The 27,527-nt window shown below is 38.1% G+C and overlaps 1 protein-coding gene across 1 annotated transcript in view; it reads right to left on the bottom strand.

Moving 5' to 3' along the window:
• The window catches only part of LOC104338255 (neural-cadherin), a 67,374-nt gene that overhangs the window by 24,236 nt on the left and 15,611 nt on the right, over positions 1-27,527 (bottom strand). The window contains 18 exon segments of the mRNA XM_075433994.1: positions 2,264-2,493; positions 2,707-2,891; positions 4,073-4,166; positions 5,953-7,567; positions 8,075-8,358; positions 9,826-9,969; positions 10,748-10,934; positions 11,806-11,933; positions 12,035-12,284; positions 12,882-13,049; positions 14,114-14,286; positions 15,341-15,511; positions 16,271-16,439; positions 17,410-17,582; positions 20,723-20,865; positions 23,771-24,020; positions 25,343-25,454; positions 27,028-27,232. Coding sequence (XP_075290109.1) covers positions 2,264-2,493; positions 2,707-2,891; positions 4,073-4,166; positions 5,953-7,567; positions 8,075-8,358; positions 9,826-9,969; positions 10,748-10,934; positions 11,806-11,933; positions 12,035-12,284; positions 12,882-13,049; positions 14,114-14,286; positions 15,341-15,511; positions 16,271-16,439; positions 17,410-17,582; positions 20,723-20,865; positions 23,771-24,020; positions 25,343-25,454; positions 27,028-27,232 — 4,681 coding nt within the window.

The raw sequence follows: 27,527 nt of genomic DNA, 5'->3' as shown, positions 1-27,527 counted from the left end.
CCGCAGAGCTGCACTCCAGCAGGTCCACCCCAAGCCTGTACTGATGCATGGGGTTGATCCTTCCCAGGTGCAGGACCCTGCATTTGCCTTTGTTGAACCTCATCAGGTTCCTCTCTGCCCAACTTTCCAGCCTATCCAGGTCACGCTGAATGGCAGCACAGTCTTCTGGTGTATCTACCACACCTTCCAGTTTGGTGTCAGCAGCAAACTTGCTGAGGGTACATTCTAACTCTTCATCCAGGTCACTGATGAAGAAGTTAAACAAGGCTGGGCTCAGTACTGACCCCTGGGGAACACCACTTGTTACCAGCCTCCAACTAGACTCAGCGCCACTGACAACAACCCTCTGAGTTCTGCCATTCAGCCAGTTCTCTATCCACTTCACCGACCACTCATCCAGCCCATACTTCCTGAGCTCCCCTAGGAGGATATCATGGGAGACTGTGTCGAAAGCCTTGCTGAAGTCCAGGTAGACAACATCCACGGCACTCCCTTCGTCAACCCAGCCAGTCATGCCATTGTAGAAAGCTATCAGATTGGTCAGGCATGATTTCCCCTTGGTGAATCCATGCTGACTACTCCTCATAACCTTCTTTTCCTCCATTTGCTTGTTGATGAGCTCCAGGATAAGATGCTCCATCACCTTTCCCAGGATGGAGGTGAGGCTGACCGCCCTGTAGTTTCCCGAGTCCTCCTTCTTGCCCTTTTTGAAGACTGGAATGACATTGGCCTTTCTCCAGTCCTCGGGCACCTCTCCTGTCCTCCAGGACCTCTCAAAGATGATGGAGAGTGGCTCAGCAATGACATCCGCCAGCTCCCTCAGCACTCGTGGGTGCATTCCATCGGGGCCCATGGATTTGTGGACGTCCAGATCGCTTAAGCGATCCCTCACACAGTCCTCCTCGACCAAGGGAAAGTCATCCTCTCTGTAGGCTTCCTCTCTTACCTCCAGGGCCTGGGATTCCTGAGGGCCTGCCTTGGCACTGAAGACTGAAGCAAAGAAGGCATTCAGTAGCTCTGCCTTCTCCACATCCTCCGTCACCAGGACACCCGCCTCATTCAGCAGCGGCCCCACATTGTCCCTAGCCTTCCTTTTGCTGCTGATGTAGTAGAAGAAGCCCGTCTTGTTGTTTTTGACATCCCTTGCCAGCTTCAATTCCAGGTGGGCTTTGGCCTTCCTCGTCGCATCCCTGCACGCTCTGACCACATTCATGTACTCTTCCCAAGTGGCCTGCCCCTCTTTCCACATTCCATGGACCTTTCTCTTCTGCCTGATCTCCGCTAGAAGCTCCTTGTTTAACCATGCAGGTCTCCTGCCTCCTTTGTTCGATTTGTTTCTCAGGGGGATGCACCGCTCCTGAGCATGGAAGAAGTGACGTTTAAACAGCAACCAGCACTCTTGGACCCCCCTGCCTTCGAGAGCCCTGGCCCACGGGATTCCTCCCAGTAGCTCGTTGAAGAGGGCAAAGTTAGCCCTCCTGAGGTCCAAGGTTTTGATCCTGCTTATCGCCCTGTTTCCTCCATGCAGGATCCTGAACTCCACCATTTCATGGTCAGTAAAAAAAAACAGTAAAAAAATTTGGGGGAGGGTGTCACTTTGTATTTAAAGTTATCCTTTGGTGAATTAAATACAATCTCAAAATCAGTTGTCTCCATCTCACTTCTCTGTTGTAACTGTTCTTCTAGCCTGCATATTCCTTCTAGCAGGATTTTTCCTATGGACTGTCATCTCTTTGTAGAGTAGAATTTCCATCTGGGTGGCATCAAGCCTCTACTATAAGCATCTAATCACAAGCTGACGATTTGGGAATGGACAAATTTGACGATTTCCATCAGCATCTTGAACATCCAAAAAGCTGTCATTTTCACAACATCTTCTGTACTACAGTACCACTTTGGCTTCTAAGGATTCTTCTGATTTCATATTCAAAAGTCTGATGGATTACACAATGAAACACTGACTGGAGAAAACACAGTTAACTGTACCATGATGGGAATGGAGAACCATCTTTCTCTGATTAAAGAGTGGTTGCATTTATTGAACCAGAAGTTGGTACAACCATATAATAATTGTATATATGGGACTAAGGAGAAGTGAGAAAGCTTGAATTAAGCACTCGCTTAACAAGTGTTTTTGTCCTGAGTGAAGTAAAAAAACCTGATATGTAGATCTAGCATATTTCTTCACTGAGGTTTGGGATACATATCTTGTAAACTCAGTATCTGGGTGAATTACATAGGTGCACAGCCCTAGAGAATATACCTCATTTTTATATGCTGCCATCTCAGCGTGCAGTTTCTCAGGTCTGTAACACATTGAGCCACCACAGACTGCAAATCTTACATCTGTCTGTTTTCCATCAATGTTCATTACACTGAAGACAATGATATCACTTAGCTTAGCAGGTAACATTTTTGCTAGTAATTCCTTGAACTTGTCATGTCTTGTTTTGCCGTGTTCATCTCTCCTTATGAACTCTTCTGGGGTGACATCTGAGTTTGGGATTCAAAAATAGATAAACATGAAATACTGGGAGACCACAGGTTAATTTCTCCATTTATTTCTTGTTTAACAATATGGAAACGTAGCAGAAAGTGCCCTACAGTAGCAAGTAAATCAAGTATTGATATAATAATACCTACATCACGTAATCATTCAGTTATAGAAGAAGCTGAGTTAAACTCTTACCAGCAAATAAAACTAACCTGATAGACGCACAGTAGCTGAGTTTTGTATGGCTTCATTTTCCACCTCTTTGACATGGATTTGTACTGTAGATATAACATCAGGACAAACTCCATCAGAAACTCTAACTTTTAAGTTGTATATTCCTTGAGGAGTGTTATCCACCATCACCAAAGAACCAGTCCTCTGATTTAATCTGAAAGACCTAGGCATAAACCTTCAATTAGGAAACCTTAATAGATCAAAATTCATAACTTTATTCATTAATGTAATTCAGAAGGCCTTAAATGTTACTATGAAGGTTATAGGATCAAAACTTATGGGAATTAGCAACCAACCTCAGAAAAGCACCAGAAACACCTTGATTCAGAAATGACAACCTGCGGAGATTATAAAAAGATGTTTCTGCCACTCCCAAATCCCCAGACTTTCCCAATCCTAAATAAAAGCAGTGTGCAACTGAACCACGGGGTTCAACATAGTCATCATCAGCAGGTCTATGAGATAACTAACAGAAAGTGACAAACCCACACAAGGTCCTTCCAGATGCTCATTTATCCATCTGGAACAGGATAATGTTTGTATGAAATCTCTGATATCATCTTCATTTGCCACCTCAAAGGGACAGCAATCAGTAATTATGGAAATATTCCATGACCACCATCATGGAACAGTAAGGTCTTAATATGGAAACAGGCCCAGGGGCTGCTGACAGGCAGAAAGTCAGTCTTTAATTTTAGGCTACATAAAGCTTCTCAACTCTTACTCACAGTGGAGACAAAAATTCACATTCATTTTCATATCCATTTTCTGTATTTTGAACAGCATACAATTATGCTATGTGCTATCTCACTTTATGATGGGAACAAATAATGTATACGTAGGAATTAAGGATCTGATTCAACATTTCAATTAATGGAAAAAATTCCACTAATCTAAGAATCATTATTTTCGCGCACAATTGTAAATTTAGCCATCAAAGGAGATCACCAAATTCTCTTCCACTTTTGATGAAATTATTCTGTTCTGCCCTTTTAAATTTGGGATTTGTATTCCATCAACTCTAACATTTGAGGGCAAGTGTTAAAAACTCTGCCTATTTTTAAACTAGATCTTACCTAATGCACATTTTAAAATAAATTAATAATTAAATATGACTAAAAATCAACATCATGATTTGATCCTGCATTCTCTTGGAAAAAATATTTCATGCATTAATTTCTTAGTACATAGTTACCCAAATGAAAAAGAAGAAGAACATTCAGAAGGTACATTCCTTTATACACTCGACAACCCTGGCTTTGTGCACATCCTGAACACACAGAAATATATGGTAAAATAATTACAGAAGCATAAATATTATTTTGACAAAAATTCAATCCTCACTTGAGCAGTCTTCCTTCAGAGAGAAATGTTTTATTGTCCCAGTCATCTTGATCTGGTGCAAATACTTCCCCAAGCACTGCTGTTGAACATTTTCCTGTTGAGATAAATTATATAATAAATCTGCACTTAATTTTTGCTTTTCAGGGCACTTTATATTCCACTGCATTCATTCATTGCTGCATTACTTCCAGATTCCTGCTCAATTTAGTGATGGTTATGATTCAAGATTCTTAAAATAATACATAGTCTGTCATATGATTTCTGCCAGTTCTAGAAAGGTGAGTACACTACGGATGTCACATGAAAGAAGAAAAGCTGAAAACAACATCAAACAACAACAGAATTATACATAATTACAGCTCTATATAAAATTCTCAGACAACAACAACAAAAATCACCACATGAGAAGTTAATCCCCAAATGTTTCACTGCTACTCTACTATTTCAAAGAGCACACCAGTGGAATCCAGCAAAAGAGGGAGAGCATCTTGTGGGGTGCAGCTGAGAGAGGACGACATGGCTGAGAAAGGGAAATGGGCAAGAAGCCACCAAGCTGTGCCAGTTCTTGGCCCTTCTTTCAGGTCCCTGTGGACTGTCACATTAGTGGAACATCCAAGCGGCTGTTCTAAAATAGCAAAAGGAGCAACTCCAGGGAAAGAGACCTTTGAATTCCACAGTCAAGATCCAGCAACATGGGAAATTTTTAACATTCAAGTCTGGAGCAAATCCACCCTAGAAACTTTTCTCCTTTCTGTGGTAGCATCTGGTCACATCTTTTTCTAATTTGGGCATACTGAATTCAGCAAAAATAACTCATTGCAAAAATACCTTCTGTAGATTAATTTTCTCTGATATTTATCAGAAATTCTACCATTGCAATGCTAACTGAGATATAGCCAAGTCTATCTAGAATGGAATATTTGGGGAAAGGCATAATAAACCATGATAATAAGGGCCAACAAGACCAGTTTAAAGTCAAATTTTACAGATAATTTCAGGAAAAAAAACCACAGAAGTTCAATAAAAAATTTAGAAAATATTAAAGTGTTCATCCTCTGCTAAGCTACTCTGATGAGAAAACGTAAAGCATTCACTTAATAGCTGCATTAGCTCTGCTCTCTCCCACTTCAATGTTAAACCTCATAGTACTGAGGGTGCTACCACAGAGCAGCTCTCCTGCTAGTATTTGTTGACTAGGCACTGTGCACCACTCCAGAACACATCCAGAACAGCATCTTTCTTTTTTTTTTTCCATTCAAAGACTTCATGTTCTAGGAAGCAATCACTTATTGCACCCAAAGGAATAATCTTTTTCTACAAACAGAAGCCCTGACCCAGCCTTCTCTTGGATCCTTTCTTGCCAGCAGAAAACCTCCCTCCTCAAAGATTTCTATCCTGCTTAGCCACACAGTGACTGTCACAGTGGAGGTGGGACTGGTCTACAGTTTCTGGGTAGGACTCATCTATGAACCTCTATTTCTCTAGGTTGCTTCAGTTCTGCCGTTCTCATCTCCAGATCTCTCAGTGTCACATAATTTGTGAATCATGTGTGCACATGCAAAAACTTTTCCTAAGTAAGTGAAAACTAGCCAATAGAAAATAGATCTTATTGATTTTTAAAAATATTGCTTTTTATGCAAGTGTAATATATATTTGTTTGCAGCTAATAGTTTTTTGGTAGATGATCTTTTACACACTAGGTTCTGAGCTTTGCAAATATACTTCATTTGTTCCACTTTATTTAGTGATTTACAAAATTAGAGGTTCAGTTTCAAAATACATAAACAATTTTAAAAGAAAATGAAGAACTGCAAGACTGAAATGACATGCAAAACCGTGCTATATTCATGAATCTGATGTAATATCCAGATAACACCTACCTTTGTAACTGTACACATAGACTTCCTTATGGCCCGATTCATGGCAGTTGTCATTTTCATCACCAATTGTTATAGTGAGGGTGTTTGTAGAGCTCATAGCTGGAATCCCACTATCTGTTATAACTATTGGCAGATGAAACACCTTCTGCTCTTCTCTGTCAAAGGACCTCAAAGCAGTTACAGTTGCTGTGTTATTTCTGTTGTCAGTAAGGGAAAAATCCAAAAAATTCTGATAATCCCGTGGCAAAGAAAATATAAAGGGTGGCCCATTTTCGTCACTGTCCGGATCAAATGCATGAAGCAGTTTTGATGTGTGGTTCATGCAGACTACTTCAGGCTTCAATATGTTTTCCCAAATTACAGGCATGTATGGTGCCTCGAACCTTGGTCCATTGTCATTAACATCAAGCAAGTTAATCAAAACTGTAACGCTTCCAGTGCGGGCAGGTGTGCCTTGATCTGAAGCTTGTACAATTAAACGGTATTTTTGCATAACTTCACGGTCTAGAGTATTTGCCACACTCACGTGACCATATTGGTCAACCGCAAACTGTCTCATAGGATCCGAATCTGACTTTATAGAATACATAATGTTCCCATTCAAACCAGAATCCTTGTCTGTAGCTCTAACTGTGGTTACTGTAGTACCTACAGGCATGTTTTCAAATAAAGGATTTGTCTGAATAAACTGAGAAAGGAAAACTGGTCTGTGGTCATTCAAGTCTTCAACTTCAATAATGCACACTGCAATACTAGAAAAATCAAGATCTTCCACTGTAATAGTAAGATTAAACTGCCTCTCATGCACATTCTCGAAATCCAAGGGTTTTTTCAGTCGAATAGTGGCACATTGCCATTCTTTGTCATTCTCAATATCAAACTTCTGATCTGGGTCTCCCTCGATGATACTGAATATTAAGTCAGCATTTTCCCCAACATCTGCATCTGTAGCGCACACTTGCAGAACTTCTGAGTCAATGGCACTGTTTTCAGGAACTGTTGCCTGCCACAACATTTTTGTGAATTTAGGCACATTATCATTGACGTCTGCGATCCAGACAGTGGCAGTGCCAGTTCCTGTTAGCCCTCCCCCATCTCTTGCTTCAACAGTAAGAAAATAATTAGCAGTCCTTTCTCTGTCCAGCATTCCCCCCGCTACATGGATTGTACCAGTATTTGGATTGATATTGAACATGTCAGTACCAAACTCATTTTTTACATTCTCTGTTATCCTGTAAGTCAGGACAGCATGAAGACCTACATTTGGATCATCACGATCAACCGCACCCATTTCCATGACTAACGTGTCTGCAGGAGAATTTTCTAAGACACTTCCATTGCAATCATCAGGCATGCATGTGAACATGGGTGCATTGTCATTTATATCCCACACATTAATAATTACATCAGCAAATCCCGTAAGTCCTTCTCCACCTTCATCAGTAGCCAACACAACAAATCTCCACAGTGCTCTCTCTTCCCGATTCAGCGTCTTGTGTGAGTAAATGCTGCCTGTTTTCTCTTCTATCGTGAAAATATCACCTTCACCATGCCCATGCAATGAGTATCTCAAATCACCTTCATCCACATTACTATCAGGATCATTTGCCATAACCTACAAAAGTTTTGAAAACAAAGACACAGGAATTATAAAACGTGCAATAATTGCATTATAGCCTATATGCTGCTACAGTCTCAAGGAGTCCAAGCAAAAGTATATGACGTGTATACCAGATGAATGGCAAATGAGAGGTGGCTGAGGGACAATTCAGAGTAGACAAATATACTTGGCACTACAATATCAATGTAGATATTCTAATACTAACATATTTTTATACACATTTGTAGAGATAATCTAACTATGCTATTCTGATAGATACTTTAAAATGTTAATGATTTGCTTTTTAGCATTACAAATGACCCATCCTGCTTATCCTACTTACTACCTTTGTACTTATTTTTCCATGAAAGTCCATTTCTCTTCTTCCACTGACAAAAAAAAACCTCAGTAACACTGAATTTCATTAATATATCTGTGCTGGATTGTTATCAACATAAGAGTACCAGAGTAAACTGTGCTCTTTCATTGAAATATTATAATCTCTGAAACTGCATACACTACCTGAAGTACAAAGACTGGTAACCCATCCAGTTCCTCAATTATACTTCCATAGTATTCATCGATAGAGAAAACTGGAGTCTCATCATTTTTATTCATGACATTGATGATGGTAACTGCATAGTCTTCCCATTTCCCATCAGAGGCCAACAAGTGAATCTCATACATTTTTGTTTCTTCATAATCCAGTGGTTTGGCAATAAAAATGGCTCTGGTTTCTGGCTCTACATCAAGTACTCCTTCTGTGTTTCCAGTTGTGATCTGATACCATAATTTAGCATTTGTTCCTGTCAATTACCAACAGGGTCAGAAAACACACATTTCTTGAAGTAGATTAAAACATGGGATGTTAAGATGAAGTACAAATCATACGCTAACTGATACTTGGTATTACAGTTTTTCAGTCTTTTAAAATATGCAGTTATGCCAGATGACTTATCAGCACTTTCAATTCTAATATGTCCAGTTGTAATTTGTGTCTAATTATAATATGTGTCTTTGCAATGAAGCATTAATTCTGCTTTTACTTATGCTCCCTCGAATTCACTGAAGGATCAGTATGATTGGCCAGGGCTATGGGACCAAAAAGACAAATTCTTATTTGCTAGCACCCAGCATGAAAGAGTGAGTTATCATAAAATACTTCATACCATAGAACCATTCTGCACTCATATTCATTTATGTGTAGACTTTACCAACAAACAGGATAATTATGTATCAAACCAGATGAAACAGTCCTAACAGAACTTCTCAAAATTTCAGATGCAGCACCAATTTGCCAATGGCTTTAGATCAGGTAAAGACTTTCAGCCTTTCTGGAAGCTCTACCTTCACATTACTATTCTTCTCTTCTTTCATAGCTACATCTTTAATCATTTACTTTGTTAAGAGGACAGAAATGAAGTGCCGTATATCCATCACAACAGGTCCCCTGATCAAACACTATCGAGTGGATTTACAGACAGCCTAGATAATAAACTAAAAGTTCCTTGAGTAGGTAAATCCTTCTTCAGTACAACTTAGCCACATTCACTTCAACCTCCTTGAGTGGGTGAGGAATCAAAAGCAGCCAGGATGTACTTGCACTTCACAGACAGGCTGCCAAACCAGTCCTTTGGGACTTGTGCAACAAAAAATGTATGATTGCACCACACAAAGACAAATTAGTAGTGCACCAAGACCAAAAGAAGGAAATCTGTAACATTCCCTCCCTCATTTATGAGCACTGGTTATGTACTTATTTTTACATGACTTATGGCTGAATCCCTGACTGATTTGTAGACAAAGCAATATAGCTAAGACTCATCATATGCATTTAGGAAGTCTAGTTTCAAATATAAGAATGTGTACCAAAAAAACAAACAAAAAAGAACAATACAGTTATACTGTCCACAGAGAAAGCAAATGAATCTCACTGAAATCAAGTCTGATTCATTCTAGTTAACCAGGACATATTTATTGGCACCCATTTGTAAGAAAATGATACAATCTATAATAAATTTTTATTTGCTGGCACAGAAATTATTTCACATCATCCCGCATTTACTCATTGCCTCCTGAAATAAAAGTTGACTTAGGCCTCACAGCTCCATTACAAACTAATCTTCATCCCCGATCACTTCACACCTAAAGAAATTTTAAAGTCTAGAGACAAAAAGACATTTTCCTTTCTAACACCACTAAATATGTCTAGGTGTGCTGAAATTAACTCATTAATATTTTAGACACAGCTATGGGGAATTCCAATACTTTACCTTCATCTTCATCATTAGCACTGACTGTAATGACAGTACAGCCCACATCCTGGTCTTCATTCACATTTACTTCATAGACACTTTGAGTGAAGACAGGCTTGTTATCATTCACATCACTGATAAAAATGCGCACGTAGGCTGTGTCTAGAGAGACAAGAAATAAGAGATTAAAACACTCAGCTGTGCCACTTCTGTCAGCTACAATTCCTTAAACTGTCCAGCTGCACATTAAATGAAGACAAATATGCAGACAATACAGAAACAAACCCTTAGGGTTGTGGACAATATATATACACCAACACTACTCAAAAGCACTTGGATATCAAATGAATGTCACATCCGTGTTCTTTGAACAGATAATACATGAATAATTGATGCATAATATGGCAGTTGTACAGTTTTTAGTCATAACTTTTTGTCCTGAAGCCACAGAAACCAAATTTTAAGTCCTTATTTAAGCACAGCCGTCAATTGAGAATGGGATTTTCTATCTTGAGCTTTCCTGCTTCATACTTTGTAATTACTTTTGACTGAATACAGTACCATATGCAATACACTCTAAAAAAACACCTCCACTACCCAAAGATCTGCATCCTACAGATAATGGGTGCATCTTCGCTAGCTAGGAAATACACTCTAAACTCTAGCTATGAAGCCCTAGTTTTCTTTCAACTTCAGAACAAAAAACTTGCCTGTTTGTCATGTAAAATATCTCTTCCAGCTCTGACATAACTGTTGCACAGATAAACAGAAAAAAAAACCACACCACCACAAAACCAAAAAAACCTCCCATAACAACAGACACTTTTTCACAAGTACACTTGGAAAAATGGAGGTTAGCATTTAATCTTGAATTTCAGAGCTTCTGTTTTCAGAGACCAATCCAGGTAATATCATGCTTGTGATAAGACAGATGTCTTACCAGAGTTTGGCTTCCCATGTTTTCCAGATCGAGCTGATTCAGAGCCATCTACTGACTTGACTTCCAGAAGATAGGACCCCTTCTTCTCTCTATCAAGCACCGAGGCAGTGTATACTGAGCCTGTCTGCGAGTCCAAGTGAAAATACGTGTAGTCTCTGCCACTGTCATGTAGCAGGGAGTAAGTTATCTAAAGGGTTAAAAAGAAGTTGTTAATCTATACTTTCCTTTTGTGAGATAGTTCGCCACTAAATACATACTTAAAGAGAGGAAGAAGAGTCTTGTGTTTGAGAACTTGCTCAGGGCCAAGAAAGCTGAGTAAAACTGCCAGTTTGAGCAATCTAGTTTATAGTCAATTAACTTCCTTGCATACTGACTGCCGATCTGCAAATGGAAATAAATTTGTCCTGTCTGATCAGTTCCTGAGGTCACTAGTTCACATCTACATACTGTGCAACAGCACTCAAACTCAGCTAAAGATTCCAGGTACTAATATTAGCCACAAGTGAGCTGAATTTGAACTTGTTCAGTATCATGGACCATGCTCTAGTCTCCATTGTATACATGTTTTCGTGAACTTGACTTCAACTTGCACTCTTGTTCTAAGGGTATACCTTCTTTCATTTTTTAAAATCAGTAGCAAAGAATTTTAGTATTAATTTGATGTATTTTGTAAGGATTCAGTTTTCAGTACCCCCAAAGATTTACAACTCACAGTAGCGTTAAACATATTTTTTAATTCCATTTATTTATCTGATCACTTTTTAGGTCTATGCAGACCTTTCCAAACCAGAGCATTTTATAACAAATTTTTCACCTGCACTACAGGTTGTATAAATATTTCTTCTTTGTTTTCTGTCTCTAGAAATGCAACTAGTTTTAGTTGCATTTTTTACTTGGCAAGACAGAGAAACATGTAATTAACTACTTTATTTCATCTCATGTTTCCCTATTAGTCATCCCTTTTCTAGGTTGAAAACTTCTAGTCTATTTAGCCATTGTTCATGCAGAAGTTATTCCATACCTTTCATCACGGAATATGTAGGTCCCCACTTGCTTACCTCACCATTCTGACCAAGGTCAAGGTCGGTGGCAGACACCTGAATGACAAATGTCCCAACACCAGCTCCCTCTGTTACTGAGGCTTCATAAATAGATGAAGTGAAGAACGGGACATTGTCATTGACATCTAAAACATAAAAAAAGAGCGCATAAAGAGAAAATGATAAAACTTCAAAGAAAACAACCATACTATGATTATGCTATAACATCACTAAACAGATTACACACCTGTTACATTAATATAGACCATAGCAAATGCTGCCAGAGGAACTGCAGCAACGTTCTGGGCTCGTACCCTCAGCAGAAAGCTCTTTGTTGTTTCATAATCTAGCGGCTCAGCTACGAGGATGGAAGCAGAACCATCATGTCTGTTTGAAGTCAGGTAAAAACAAACTGGCATGTTGGTCTCCGGAACAAGTCCCTCTTCTAGGTTATAAGTCACATGGGGATCACCAAGGGGAGAAGTTGCTTTGATTGTCTGCACAGTTCAAAAAGTTTGTGTAATCAATGTCTTTCATAAGTACAGCAACATTTCTAAAACATTTTGTGTATTGACTTTCCCAGATCTTCAGCTCTCAACTGCAAACACTAGGACAAGTATTTCCCGATACCAAATCTTAACCCCGTCTGATACATCTCCAGGCCACAAACAGTTGCAACCAAAGGTTACCAGTCATTACATGTTTGGCTACTCATGTTTTTATCCTAAAAATATGTATCTTGGAGTTATTTCATAAAGCTGTTCTGATTACTCATTCCAAGCAATCAAACTGAACAATGCTAAGTATTTTAAGCCAAATAACCACCTCAGGTAACACAGAAGCATTCAAAAAATTGGAGCACCTACAGTGTTGTCCAAACGGGAAGGAAATTAAACAGTGGTTGCACACATAAATTAGAGCAAAAATGCAGGTTACCGCTAGTATTTCTGAAAGAAAACTGATAGCAGATCATTGGTCCCTACAACAGACAAAATTGTTACAGAAGCTCACTATATTTAAGCAAATAAGCAACGTTCAGTTACTCTACAGTCTTAGAGCTATAGACAGACAAACAAGCATGTCCCCAACCTTACCAAAATTGATGCATCTCGTGGAGTATTCTCTGGAATAACAACTTCATAGCTGTCTCTTTCCCACTGTGGAGGCTGTTTTTCTGCACTGGTAATAGTTACTGCAAGCTCAACTTTACTGCTTCTGTTACCTCCATCTGTAGCAATAATGTCTCGAATTATAGATGACCTCTGAACAGTAAAAAAGGTCCCGTTACAGGGGGCTTTGATCAGGGCTCCGAGGAGGGCTTATTTCCTGCCCCCCCCCCCCCCCCCAAATAAATGAATACGTAAAACTCAAGGCACACTTAAAAAAACCTGCATACAAGAAAAACATCCACAACTGCCGCAGACTATGAAGTGGGTGCAAGGTTGCTGAAAATTCTATTTGCTTTATTTGAGACTGTTGGAAAATGCTGCTGTTTGTCTCAATAAACCTTAGCAAATTTCACGCAAACTTTAACCGAAAAAAAACCATTTTGTGGAGCCCCTGAGTTCTTAAACTTACCTATCAACAGTTTTTGTTATTAGTTCTGCAGGGTTCTTAAATTCAATAAAGAAAATATATTAAAAGGATACACCTTCACCAAAATTTTGTGTCAGTTGCTTAGAACTTAGATTTTAATATTAAAAAATATCTATTAGGTATTTAAAGATTGACATCTACAATAATAGTTTTGCTTCAACACAAATTACTTTACAACTCTGAAAATATCAAACTGCTTATGTAATTATCTAGAAATGGCTGCAACTGGTAAATTTTAGATACTACATGCAACAATTTACTTTGTTATGACTTCACCTTCCTGAGGAATAGCTATGCTAAGTCCACCATGACTAACATGTATCAAGTTGGGAATCAGTATCAGAAGCAAAATTTCATACTCTTTCATATTTGTGTCTTAACTCATTGCATGTTAACACAGTGAAGTCCAGTACCTGGGGTCTTGTTCCCTCACTTAAAGTGTCAGCCCTCCAGTCCCTGGTATTGGTATGCCAATGAGCAAAATGAGAAGAACAAGCTCTCGGCAGCAGGGCTGTCAGCTTCAACTTTCCAGCTGAAAGCAGGGCTTGCTCATGTGAAATTCACATTCAGTGAATTCAGCTAAAAGCCTTAGACTCATGTTTAATTTAAGCATGATGTATTGATCCTTTAATGTAAAGGGGTAACATGGAGGTAAGGACAAACTCGTGACTTCAGTCCCTCCTATGATATATTGAGGTAGCCGGCCTAAAAAGGAAAGCAAGCACCATACCTGAGATATGAGTTGGTTCACAAACACCCAGCCTGTAGTAGGATTAATTTGTAAATAATTGGGTTCTTCATTTGCTATTGAATATGTAATGGCAGCATTTGACCTGTAGTCATCATCATGGGCTGCAACACGAAGAAAGCTGGTTCCAACTCCTGTGTCCGCTCTTAGGAAATCTAATATCAGGACAGGATATTTCAAAATGATCATTAATTCGCTAAAGCACTGTGAACATCTAAGAAATGAATAAAAACTAAAGTAACAACGTATGGCAGCTATAACTTTGTCTTCCTTGGTACAATGGCCAGAAAAATCAAACTGAATATTTTAAAGAGCTGCTATCACTCCAGAGCTATGGATCACATATGAACTTCATATTATCACATTCACAACCTGGGACTCTTATTTCTTGTAAGATACTATTATTTTTTTGCGCCTTGTATTTTTACTAAGGGACTAATTGCTCTGTATGAAATATACATAAATGGAATTTTAATTTATTTCATAAAACCAGAAAAGGAGGACCTCATTGTCAGAAACTACTTTCTAGGATTTGCATCATATCATAGAATAGTTTTGGTTGGAAGGGACCTTTAAAGGTCATCTCATCCAATGTCCCTGCAATGAGCAGGGACATCTTCAACTGGATCAGGTTGCTCAGAGCTCTGTCCAGCTAACTGAGAATTATCAGTCTTCATCTTTTTATGAGTATTGTACATGCCTCTGGGTGTTTATCTATAAACAGGAAGGGTTTTTTTAAGAACCAAGAAGGAAAGGTAAAACAATAAACAATGAAGAATGATGAAATTCAAACAGGAAAATTATGGAATAAAAAACTATGACAAAAAATCTATTAATCATGAAACAAAGGATACAGTTAGTGCTCAGCGCTGCACACTCACATACTTACACTTCCTACTGTTTTAACATCTCTGCGTAGTACACAGACACTTGGTGTACTCAGGTAAGGAAAGATACTGACATGGCTATTGTTTCAACGAATTTTCCCATACGTCACTCGGGAAGGCCTACGCGTCAAGATTGTCCTTGTTACATTGCACATTACACAGAACGACAATTCTGCAATTAATTAAGGCAATTGCAGCTCTGGCTGCAATCACCTACTTGGTCACAAGATCTACTGCCAGGAAAGACAAAACCCCAAAATCTTAGACATCAGGTAAGCTCACACTCAGGGCACCAAAACTCTATCCAGTGACTGTCAATTACATTCATAGTGAGTGTTTTCAAATCTGGGATCATTGTCATTTTGGTCCAGGATGACAATATTTATCTGACAGATTCCAATGAGTGGTTCCGCTGCCTGATCTGCTGCGGTCACAGTGATAGGATATTCCCTCTGTTTTTCTCGATCAAATATCTGAACAGTTGTCAGAACTCCTGAAAACAAATTAAATACCAGACCGTTAAAATACTACGCATTTCACAATATTCTACATTTAGAAGTTTGTCTGCCAATACATTGAGATACAACGCAATACGTTAAATACACTTATAATGTGAACTTCAGGTTCATGGATTCAATCACAAGACTTAACAATTTCAACATCTTAAATTGTACTGCTCAGACAAATACAAACTTCACATGCACATCTACAAACAACTGGACTTAAATTTAGAAAATGGAGATAAGTAGCAAACTAACTTTAAGAGAATGAGTTTATTTAAAAAAAAATATTTTGAAGAGAAGTAAGTACAGGGAAAAGGCATGTTTCATGTTTTTTATTCTCCAGAAGTTCAGCCTGGATTTAGGTTTGGCCTTCCAAGACTTAGCCTCTTTGCTGTTTGTAAGACTACTGTCATTTGGATAAATCATTCATATGCCATCAGCAATGTTGCAAGATAACGTGCACTTAAAATATAGTGGTTTTTTAAAATCCAATTACAAAACCATGCAAGTTGTTTCACACAGCAGAACTTCCATGTTTCAGGGAAACATAGGTTCTAGTTCAGTACCGGACGTGTATGAAACTAAAAGGGGAATATTTATTCATGCAGTTTGTCATACAGTTTGTATTTTACCTGCTATCAAAAAACTCAATGAAAAAGCACTAAGACTGCATTTATTTACGCTCTTTTCCCCATCAGTGTAACAAAGTGATTTCTATATGCCAGTGTCATTTCTGACATTCACTTTACCTGTGTCAGGATGAATACTAAACGCTGGTAAGACACCACCTCTGTGCGTCAAGCCATATTTCACTAGACCATTGGCTCCTTCATCAGCATCACTGGCTTCAACCTGCAGTACAACTGTCCCCGATGGCTGGTTTTCCAATACAGAAGCATGTTCCTGATAATACTGACACTAAGAGAGGGGAGAAAAAAAAAAAAAAAAGAAAAATCAAGGACTTACCATGCCATTTTATTTAAATATTTAGCTACACTTCCACTCACATGCACTGATGTTCATGTTTTATCTGTACCACAATTAATTTACAGACTTCACTTGTTATTTTGCAGTTATACTAACAACACACAACATGAGGCCACTAAACATCTCCAACGAATGAAAATATTTGGAGAAAAAGTTACAGTTGCATATACTTCCAAATGCAAATACTTTTCTACATTAGCAAAAGACTTATTAAAAAGAGGGCATAAACTTGCCCAAATTACAGAATTGCTGTGGTCAAAAAGTGATCTCTGTACAAATTAACTTTGTAAAGGACAGATTACCGAGAATTTCCAAGACTGAGTCACTGACTTTTAAAAATATGCAACATTGCCCATCAATGTTTTAGCCATCAGCATCAAACTTGACATTTTTAGACAACAGATCTTTAATACAAATTAACATTCTGAAAACATATTCAAGCATTTATTTTTTACCTTACTTTACAAATTATGCTAGACACTTTTATTCTTCTCACTTTCATCAGTTCCAGACATGCAATCATCAGAAGAAGCATATGTAATTTAGAGACGTATTTTGGAACAAGTCCAACGCATACTTAGCTATACCTAGTGATTCCTCCTCACACATGGCACACAGAACCTCCAAAAGTTATTCACTCAGCTTTATCTTCCAAAATGCCAGAGATGAGATGAGGTTCAGGGATGAGAGAGTGCTCACAGGAGCTTTTCTGCCACAAGAGAACAAACCCTGTGCATCTTATAAGAGGGATGGAAAAGATGGAGAAGACAGCAGTGTCAGGACTCACACAGAGATGAAAGTGGACCACTTCTTGAGTAGCTCATCTGCTGCATCACTTGCAGTAACAACACATTCTTAAACATTTACCACACAGATTAACAAAAATGGCCTCATTATTTACCTTCTGAAAGACAGGTTTGTTACTGTTGACATCCTCAATTCTCACAACAACCTGGGCAGTACTTGTAAGAGAATGGGGCCCTCCAGAGGCGTTATCATCAGTAGCTGTGACATTAAGTACATATTCCATCCCCTGCAGCTTAGGAAACGGACTAGAACGAAGTCTAACTAGCCCTGTAAAAACAACAGGTTGTGGATTTGGTTTTGTGGGGCTTTTTTTTTTTTTTTTTTTTTTTTTTAACTACATTAACCAACTACTGCTAATTCTTCTCACTAGTAAGCATGACAAGAAACCATTCCAGTTTATCCATTCACCAATAAACCACAAGGCTGCTAGAGTTTCATTTAACTATGGTATTTTTACTGCAGTCTAATATTAAAACAAAATTAAGAAAGCACAACAGGTTGCTTGTCTGCAGGTATGTCCACAGAACTAAATGAGACAACAGTTACAACTCAGCTGACCCACACATATTAGCTTTAGTAATCTGCCACAAAACAAAACAAAACAACAAAAAAAATCCAGAGAAACATTGTGGCAGACTTCTGTTTGACCTGCGGCAGCCCCACCAGCAAGCCTGGCTACGTTCCTCTATCGTTATTGCAATGAAACATGCGTCACCATTCCTCCTCCTGTAGCTACCCATGACAGCTCAACTGAAGTAGGCCAAGTTTACCTTCCCGCAGCACAATCACAGCAGCATTTAGCTATATAGGCATATACTCAGAAACCTGTAATCTCCTATTCTCCCACGTCACCCAAATGTTACACCCTGCTGACGGGACGTAAAGGCACTCTCAGAGAAAGATATATGAAAGATTCACTACAAAAGCAAAAGACACTACAGCTATCTGAGACCATGAAGTAGGAAGTTGCCATTCTTTTGCTCTACCATCCATCAATCACCGCTATTATTCATCAGGCATAATAGCAACTGTCATTACAACAGAGTATTGTCACAGCATCAACTTTGCTTGCAAATGTATTGTTTTAACTGCAGCACTTGTTTTTGACACATTTCCACTTTACCTTGGCATTTCTGTGACAACGGGGTACTGACTATTCCCCTGACATAATTTCTGAAAAGAAATTTCTGCAAGCCACTGTACAAACCTTTACTGGTTTATTCAGCAACAAAATCTCAGAAGTGTTTGGAAAAAAAGGCTAATGCTTCTAAAATTAAGTTTCAAAGACTATAAAAATTAATTGGTATAAAAGTATAAAAGTACATACACATTTATATATATTAAAACTATGGAGCTAACCCTAAGAGGTGCTATCAGTCAAATGTTAAAATTCTTTGAGCACTTACAATAAAGATTTTCAGAAGCATCAGATACACCACCCCGTGGCAATTAGACACTTTTAAAACCATCATTCCTCCTTAGGTGCCAAAGTATCTTTAGAAATTTAACTCTTGGAACCTACAACTCTATTTTTAAGTCAGAAAGGATAAAAGGAGCTTTCAATAAATGCAGGACCACACTTCAACACTTACAAGTTACCTGCAGACCATATTCGTGGGAACATTCCAGAATCTAACATTAATATTGCAAAAACATTATTTGCATGGAAATTAATATTTCATTCTAAGTGAACTCTATGAAATAAAGAGAAGAAATAACTTAAGGCTGCTTCCTCCTTCTTATGTATTCCACGCTTGTGTTTTGAAAAATATAGGTTCAGAAATTGATTGCAGATCAAAACCAGTTAAACATAAAGTAGTTGAACTGATGTTAATGAAGTTACTTCAGTCTATCAATGGTATTTCAGTTTGGTTGCCTGTTTCTTTCTCAAAATATCCTCTTGTTTTTTCAAGCAATGAACAGCAAATAAATCCTATTAATCCACAGGGACATGCCAGCCCACTCTGATGATGGGTGTTTGCGCATTTTATTTTTTTTTAATGAGGACACCAATGTTGCGGGATTTTTTCCTTTGGGGTTTTAAGAATATGCAACTCCTGAAAATAATTTTAAAAGGTGTAAAAACTGGTATTTCAGAACAATTCTGAACAAAAACGCAAACTGAACAGTATTCTCCACACTTTTTTTTTTTCCTCATGCATGTAGTATTCTTGGCTAAATAATATTGCTCATGTGAATGATTTTGTCCTTAAATGAAAAATATACTTAGTGAGTTCATATTTTATATCCTTTTGCCTTCATTGAAATAAAAATGCATCATTCTGTGTCAGCAAAACACAAGTAAACTCAGTTCAGAAGTGTTTGCTCACACATGCATAATCAGGACATAGACATAAGCACAGGGGAAAAAAGGTTCATCTAAAAACCCACATGCCACTTTAAACCACTTAAAAATGAGTTCTTGAAAAAAGTTGCTCAAAGAAAACTTCTCCAGTCAGAACTGTCATTCTATTATTTTTCTCCTCACATGGCTATTTGGTTACTAACAGCATCTTTGAGTAATGGCAGCAGGTGGATATCAAGCTTTGAGTGTTCTGACAGGCCTTGCAAACTCTTCCTCCTGCTCCCGGGGTTTGGCTGCCCGTGTTCAAGGCCAGCTCCAACACAATGCGGCCAGCTAACCTGGGATCAAACAGATGACACAAGCCTCATCTGCGGCCTCTGCCCCATGTCTTGGAAGCTGCGCTTAAGCTCAGGTCTTCTCCCCAGCTCCCCCAGGCATGCGCTGTGCCTGGCCATGCACCTTGCTGACCCTGACACTGCCTTGCTGCCGTGGCTTCCCGCTGGACCAGAGACCTGCCCCGTCATTGCCCATCTGTCCGGTGACGGCCGGACTGCCGGATGAACCAGGCTGATATCTTGGGACCTGCTCTGCTGCTCTAGCTCGGTGACAGTGAGGTCCCTGCCTGCCTTCCTGTCACCCCTGACTCCCATGGCACCTTACCCTGCTGAGCAGCCCTTTTTTGATGCAACTTTGCAAATAGTTTCCTAGATGACATTTTAATATTCAAATCCTCACTTGACATTTTGGAATGTCATATTTATCAGTAATAACATTCTCTATTAAGTTACTCTCTATTAAGTTACCTGTTATCTACAATAATGCCTTCTATTAAGTTACTGACGGAAAACAAACAATGAACAAGCAAGATAGGTCAATTATACAAAGCTTTTAGGAAAATGATACTATTTTTTAAACATTACAAGAGAGTCTAAAACAATTGCATCTTTGCCCCGCACTTTTTAAAATTAGGTTAGTATTAGCTTCAAAAATGGCATATGCTATTCAGTTTTCATAATTGCTATCTAATGAAGACCAGATTCAAGCTGCATCACATCAGAATCAACACTGTGACTGCAGGAGCAAAGAGCTAATATATTACTACCTTTCTTAGGGTCAATAACAAAGTTTCCATTTTGATTCCCAGACAGAATATCGTATGTCACACCATCTCCATCAGAGTCAACAGCATTAACGGTAGCAATAAGTGTGTTTGGGCCTGCGTCTTCAGAAACAAAACTCCTGTAGCTGTTAAAAGAATTATCACAACACATTTATGAATTTAGACATGAAATAACATACACAGAACTATGCTTTACAACACGTACTGACTATCTGTACACAGGGTACTGAAGAGATTTGTAATTTATTACTACAACTACACTGATAAGATGCTTCTTTATTAACCAGTGAAGTGACAGTACAGATGTTCTATCCAAACATTCATGTGTTTCTGTCATTACCTCCCATAGATTTCCATTGCAAACTTTCAGCAGTATTGAAGCTTTGAAGCTTAGCTTCGCAACAAGGCTTGGACTAAATGCAGAATTCACACTTTTATTTCAATTTTAAAAAACGAGTGGCATTATTCATAGAATCAAAGCAAATATTTGCTAAGATAAAGCAGTGCTTGTTATAGCACACTTTCTGATACAGACTGTCAAAATGCTTTCAGTGTAGTCTTTGCACCAATGTGACTAAGACGAGAATCAGATGTGGAGGATATGTGCATAATATCAGTTTTACAAAAATCTCTTCTCAAGTCCAGACACATCACTGACATTGTAAGCTCCTAAGAGGCATTATCAGCCTAAGCTTAACGCTCTCTGGAGTAGAAAAGCCCCCTGCTCTAGCAGAGTCCCAAATATTTATTATTTTATCTGACTGGATTGAGCATAAACATACTACAGACCTGTCCATAGTTTATAGCCAAAAGCTCAGCCATAAGAATGAACTACAGCTGGCTGTATCCAACAATACAGATAAAATATACATGTACCACCACTCTCCATGTGCTAAGAACAGAAAAAAATTTAAAAGAAAAGAAAATGAATGCACAGAAAGCCTCTGCCTTAGCTTTTGCGATCTAGATATGTGCATTTTCATCAAAACCTTCACAGAGACAGCTTTTTTCCTTCCCTCAATTTAATATGCAATGGATAAGTGAAGTAAATTATTTTGGTCTAGCTCAGTCACAACCCTTAGGACATTGTCTTAACTCTGCATCTGGAAAACAAACGAATAGCAATTCTGATAATTTTGAACATGAAATAGAGGGACAGAAGAGTTCAAGTCATCAGAAGAGGTCTCTTAAAAAGGAGAAAGTAAAAACTGACAAAATGAAACAGAGTGCTAGCCTTAAGCATTTTGTAACTGAGATACAGAATAACTGTGATGAAAGCAAGCTTCTGGCAAGGAATCTTCAGTTTATATTGGACTGTAAATCTGTCTAAACAAAGCACTAGAAGGACAACACCATCATCTTGATTTGTATTAGCTTGCCACATTAACTGCAACCTAGTCTCTCAAAAGGACCTAATTTAAGGGTGTTCACGAAGAATCTATTTCACAGAAAACGTCAAGTAAGTTCCATCTGAAATTCACCTTTGGTTCAAGATTTTTTTCATAATTTGAAAGATAAAGCAAAATCAAAGCCTGGATAACCTGATTAAACACAAACTTGAGATGAATTCAGCTCCTGGAATTCAAATTAATTCCAATGCCAGTCTATACACATATACAGCAGCAGTTTCCCTGCTATTGCACAAGGAAAAGAAAAGCTTCCTGTGAATGTTTGATAACTTTGAATCATATTCATTTTAATCATATTCTTCAGTAAACTTTAAATATAAGAGCTGGCAGGTTATTTGGTTTTTTAAGTTTTCTGCTTCCAATTTGTTAGACATGTTTACAGCATCTTTAATCATAGAATCATACAATGCTATCACTCATTTCTGATTAAAATATTCAAAACAGATACAAGACTAACAGATACAGATAAATCACCCTGAATATTAAAACAAATAACTAAATGAAAAGTAGGCACCATCTGAAGAGTGAGAAACTTAATCTGGTTTAGTATTTGAAAATGCATAGAGATCCAATAAGAATTTACAAAAGATCAACTTTTCCAAGCCATATCGCCTAAGCAATGTTTAGGAAAGAAAGGAAGGCACAAGATTGTGAAGCCAGAGGTTACCTTTACATAAAATAAGGACTGTCAGAAAGCTTTGATGTTTTGTTCAGCTAAACCATAAGCTTAGCATCACTGAAATCTCTTCCTGGGTTTTACTCGGAGTAATTTCTACTTTTAAGAGAAGAGGGCTGATGCAGAAGCCAACTGGGAATTCCATTACTAAGTCTGTAATGCGAATGCAAGTTTAGTACTTTTGAAATTGCTTCAGATGCTTCTGAGCCCCAGCTATAGAAGAAAAATGCTTACTGATGTTTTAGAAGAAAAAAAGAAAAAAAGAAAAAAATTACAGTTTGTAAGGCATGGTACTAAGTGAAATTAAGCAAACTCCACTTATTGACATTTACCTTGTGGTTTTTATAATTCAGTGGTCATTTAGGATTCTGTCATCTAAGCATTTTTCTTTAACGATTATAAACCAGGGATGCAGACTGTTGACTCTGTCTAAGATTAAATTGCCTACTTAAAAGGTAAAATTCCACCATGTACTCTGGATGAGGGCGCAGGACAACACTGAGTTGTATGCTTTTTCTGTTTGATTTCATCTGCTGGTGGAGGGGTCCTCTTGAAATATGTAATCTGAAATTATCACACAACCCCTTTCAGTCCCTAATGGAAAAAACACAAGTGCAAGATTTGTCAGAAGGGACTGTCTATGTACTACCCCTATGTAGCTAGATACATAAGTCCTACTACACATTGAAAGTATGCCTAAAATTTAAGAACCCTACTTCAAAGGGTTTTTTTGGTTTTGTTTGTTATTTTGTTTTGTTTTTTTTTTTTTATTGGTAGTAACAGATTCTCAGAGTCAGAAGATCATCCCACATTTGTCAGTCTAAACCTCAGATTTGATTGAACTGAAGTTAGTTTGATCCTGTAATGATCATCCTTCCAACCAAAATTTAAAAAAAGCAACAGTAAAAGACAAAGATCACGAAGTTTTTAAGAAGATGTACTTACATTGTCTTGGAAAACTCAGGTGCTTCATCATTGACATTTGAAACATGTATCCTAACAGTTGCTGTCCCAGTCTTCGGCTCTTCCGCTTTATCTACAGCTATAATTATGAACTCATAAAGATGGTTAGGTCGCTCGTAGTCTAACTGTGTTGCTGGAAAAATAGTGCCATGAGAAGTAATACTAAAGTCTTGACTCAAAGTGTAATATAGTATTTCAGCATTCTCTTTTGAATCACAGTCAGTGGCTGTCACTGTAAAAAGTGAAGAGAAAGACATAGTGTAGATCAAAGTTTATGAATTGGAATGTTAAGTAGATTAACAAGAGAATTAGAGTGTAATATAATAGTATTTGCCTTGGCATGTGATGCTTGAAACACTTTATAAAACCTTGTTATCCTCTGTGCTTTCTATTGAACTAACGAAAGAAAAGACAGACGGAAAGAAAAGACAGATGGAAAGAAAAGACAGACGGAAAGAAAAGACAAGTTAAGTCCCTGGTGGAATTCAGCCGCTAGATCTTGCCTTTGTCTGCTGGGTTTAAAGAGCCCTGTGCTACCAAGAACACATTCCCACAGAGACATATATTCTCATGTCCATCTGATCTATACTGATGATGTAAGATTACTCAGACAGATCACACCCCTTGTGATTAAAGATGAAATATTTACATACATTATTCAACCGATGCAAGTTAATGTGTTTGTCAGATACTACCCACAACCAACAAAAATCTATGCTAAAAGCAGAGTTATCGGAATAGTAACTGACAGACTACCATTAGTACAGGATAAATCACTAAGTACAACAGTAGGCGGTTATCAAATCCTATTTACTAAGGAACAGCAATTTTCCTGTAGTTTAATTTCCTTTTTCCTCTCAAGATTTATAAAAAGTTTATGTAAGGGTTAAATACTAATATAAGGCCCTTCTACAACTAATTGACATAAATTTATTTTATTGCCAGGACCTGCTCATTTCTTAACAAACATTTTCAGTGTAAGATTTTTGTGGTTTACATAGTCAAAGTTTACATAATTTACAGAGCATCATCATTTAAAGCTTAAAGCTTAAGTTATTGGTTACACTGGGAAGAAGCAAAGTCTTCTCCTCAAGCATCCAAACAAAACTTCACATACAACATTTAAACTGTGCAAGAGGCTTTGAAGGCAAAATAGCAGTGTTCCCTACGGCAAGCCCCCAATGGACTCAGAGACGGGCTGTGGGTAAGCTGATGTGTCTATAATTCCTGATCCAATATCACTCTTCCGCTTCAAAAAAATGTCGTAAGATTGCTACTATAAGCCTGCTGCTGTAATACCAAGCACAACTGAAGTCCTGTTACTGCAATATCTTACAAAAATTTGCTTCCTTTGTCTCCTATCCCCCAAAACTGTTTGGGCTGTGGCAGTAATAAATAATTATGACCTGATTCTACAAGGTGCCATTTGCCTTCAGAGAGCTGCAACTACCCATGCTGGGGCAGGTAATTTTGCCTTCTGAACTGAATTCTAATTAGTCAGAGGGAAAAAAAATACTCATACTGAATGTAACAAATAGTTTTAGAAGTACTAACCTTGTAGAAGCGCAGTTGTCACAGTAACTGTTTCAGGAACGTCAATTTTGCTGTAAATCGACTGATCAAATTCAGGGGCACAATCATTCACATCTGTGATTACAACCAAAACCTGAATGGAGAAGAGGGGAATGCTAAAGAGCAAAGTGAATCACGGTAATGACTTCATTGCTGTTGAAATATTGGGTGGAAGAATTTCCCCAAAACATCCTTGAGGTCCTCGGAAGCTATAGAACACAGGATAAGTAATTTTTCTTAGATTGCTCTTTTCCTGCTGAGAACCACTAAAATATTAGATTCCAAAATACTAGGAATGGCCAAGTCCCAGTCCCCTACAGCAACATTTTCCACTCCCTTCATCTGTGTTGATTATTTCCTATTACAAATGTAAAGGAAAATGGACCATCTCCTTTCCAAGCATCCTTTTTCTATCATCTTATCTTCCAACGCTTCTGTAATTTGTAACACTAAAAATTCTACTAGCAAGCATATTATTTTTTAGCAGTATAAATCTCCAACACCAAGTTCAGAATTCAGTTACAGCAGTGTAAATGAGACATAAATGGAACCAATTATGGTAAAACAACTAAGAAATACAATTCTGCTTCTAATATCTTTTAAAAAGTTTTCTTATTCCTATATCAAATATGAGTCCACAGTTGCAGTGTGGACCCAAACAGAAAGGAGTGTGTTAAATCAGCCTTTATGGTGGTTCACACTGCTGCAGTTCAGACTGTCTGAAGTTAATTGAGGCATTCTGCACCACAGTGCAACAGGTAGAAGTGTACTCCATCTACCCTTACATAGGTTCATATAAACTGGGAGTTGCTCTCTCGTAACTACAGAGGTTGTATTAGTGTAAAGCAGGCACAAGTTAAACTACATTTAGGTTAAATGCATTTGTAAAATCATCTCATAATCCTCTTGCAAGTCATATTCTACCACTCTTCATCTTGTAGTATGTAAAAGGGTGAATAGAAATTATCAGTCTCTGTTGTGCTACAGCCACCGTTTTTGTACACTGGCATGCCATTTCACTGTCTCTCTGGGTCCTCCTGCTTGTTTCTAATAGTTCTCTCTATAGCATACATACTATTTCCTGCAGCAAGAACAACTGTTATACTGCATGCTTTTCATAGCTCAGTGAATCCTGGAATTCAAACAACTGTAATAACTAGATTTAGAAATATTTTTGCTGTCAAATAGCTTTCTAAAACACCATGAACCTTCATCTTTTAATATCTGTGAGTTTTTATTACTTTCTCTCTTTACAAGTTCACTTCATGTTCTTGATACGAAACAAATCATTTTCTGTTCCGCTTTTGTTTTAAATTGGAATAACCTCAAATACACGTCATGCTTTATGAAGGTTTAGAGTAAGACAAAACCTCATGTTTGGCTTGGTCCCACCTGTTTCTGTATCTTCCCAGGTAAGACCTAGGACCTATGATGGGATAGCATCTTGATCCCTCAGAAACAGCCTTTTCAGCATCAGCAAGAGTGAACTCTTAGAGCACCTAAACCAGCCCTCAACATCTACCCATAGACAGAAAGACTTTCTAAATGCACAGTAGAATAGACAGCATGAGCTGGGGAAATGGGAGCTCCTAGTGAATCTATACAGAAATCCGGAAAAGATGAAGGAAAATGGACATACATACAGACTACCAGAAGTGAACACCTACCTCAGCTGCACTACTGAACTGTTCCCCATTTTCCTCTGCTCTGACCAAAAGATGGTACTGGTGTTGGTCATTCTCATAATCCACATGCCGAGTTAAACTGATATCTCCTGTTGCCCGATCAATACTGAACAGACCATTAGGATTAGTTAATAAACTGTAGCTCAGGGATTTCTTTTGATATGATATAGCAATGACCGTAAGAAAGCTGCATTAAAAAAAAAAGGGACTTAAGTATGTAACACAACATACTGAAGAATATGACAAAAATTACACATATCAGAAATGATGATGCAATCCCGTAGGTCTGATCAGAACAATACTCACTGCAATCAGTGATAACTGTACCTAAATACCAAATTCAAATATTTTGTTATACAGTAGTTCTACCATCTTGAGGTTAAACAGATAAAAATAGGATTCTTGGAAGCAGAACACAGTAAGGATTGAAAACACAGGAACAGAGGATTTCAGTTTTGCTGCAACTGAATTCGCCTACTTTA

This window comes from Opisthocomus hoazin, chromosome 12, assembly GCF_030867145.1.
Source record: "Opisthocomus hoazin isolate bOpiHoa1 chromosome 12, bOpiHoa1.hap1, whole genome shotgun sequence".
Lineage (NCBI taxonomy): Eukaryota > Metazoa > Chordata > Aves > Opisthocomiformes > Opisthocomidae > Opisthocomus > Opisthocomus hoazin.
The sequence above is the reverse complement of the archived record's forward strand: the minus strand, read 5'-3'. Positions and strand labels throughout refer to the sequence as shown.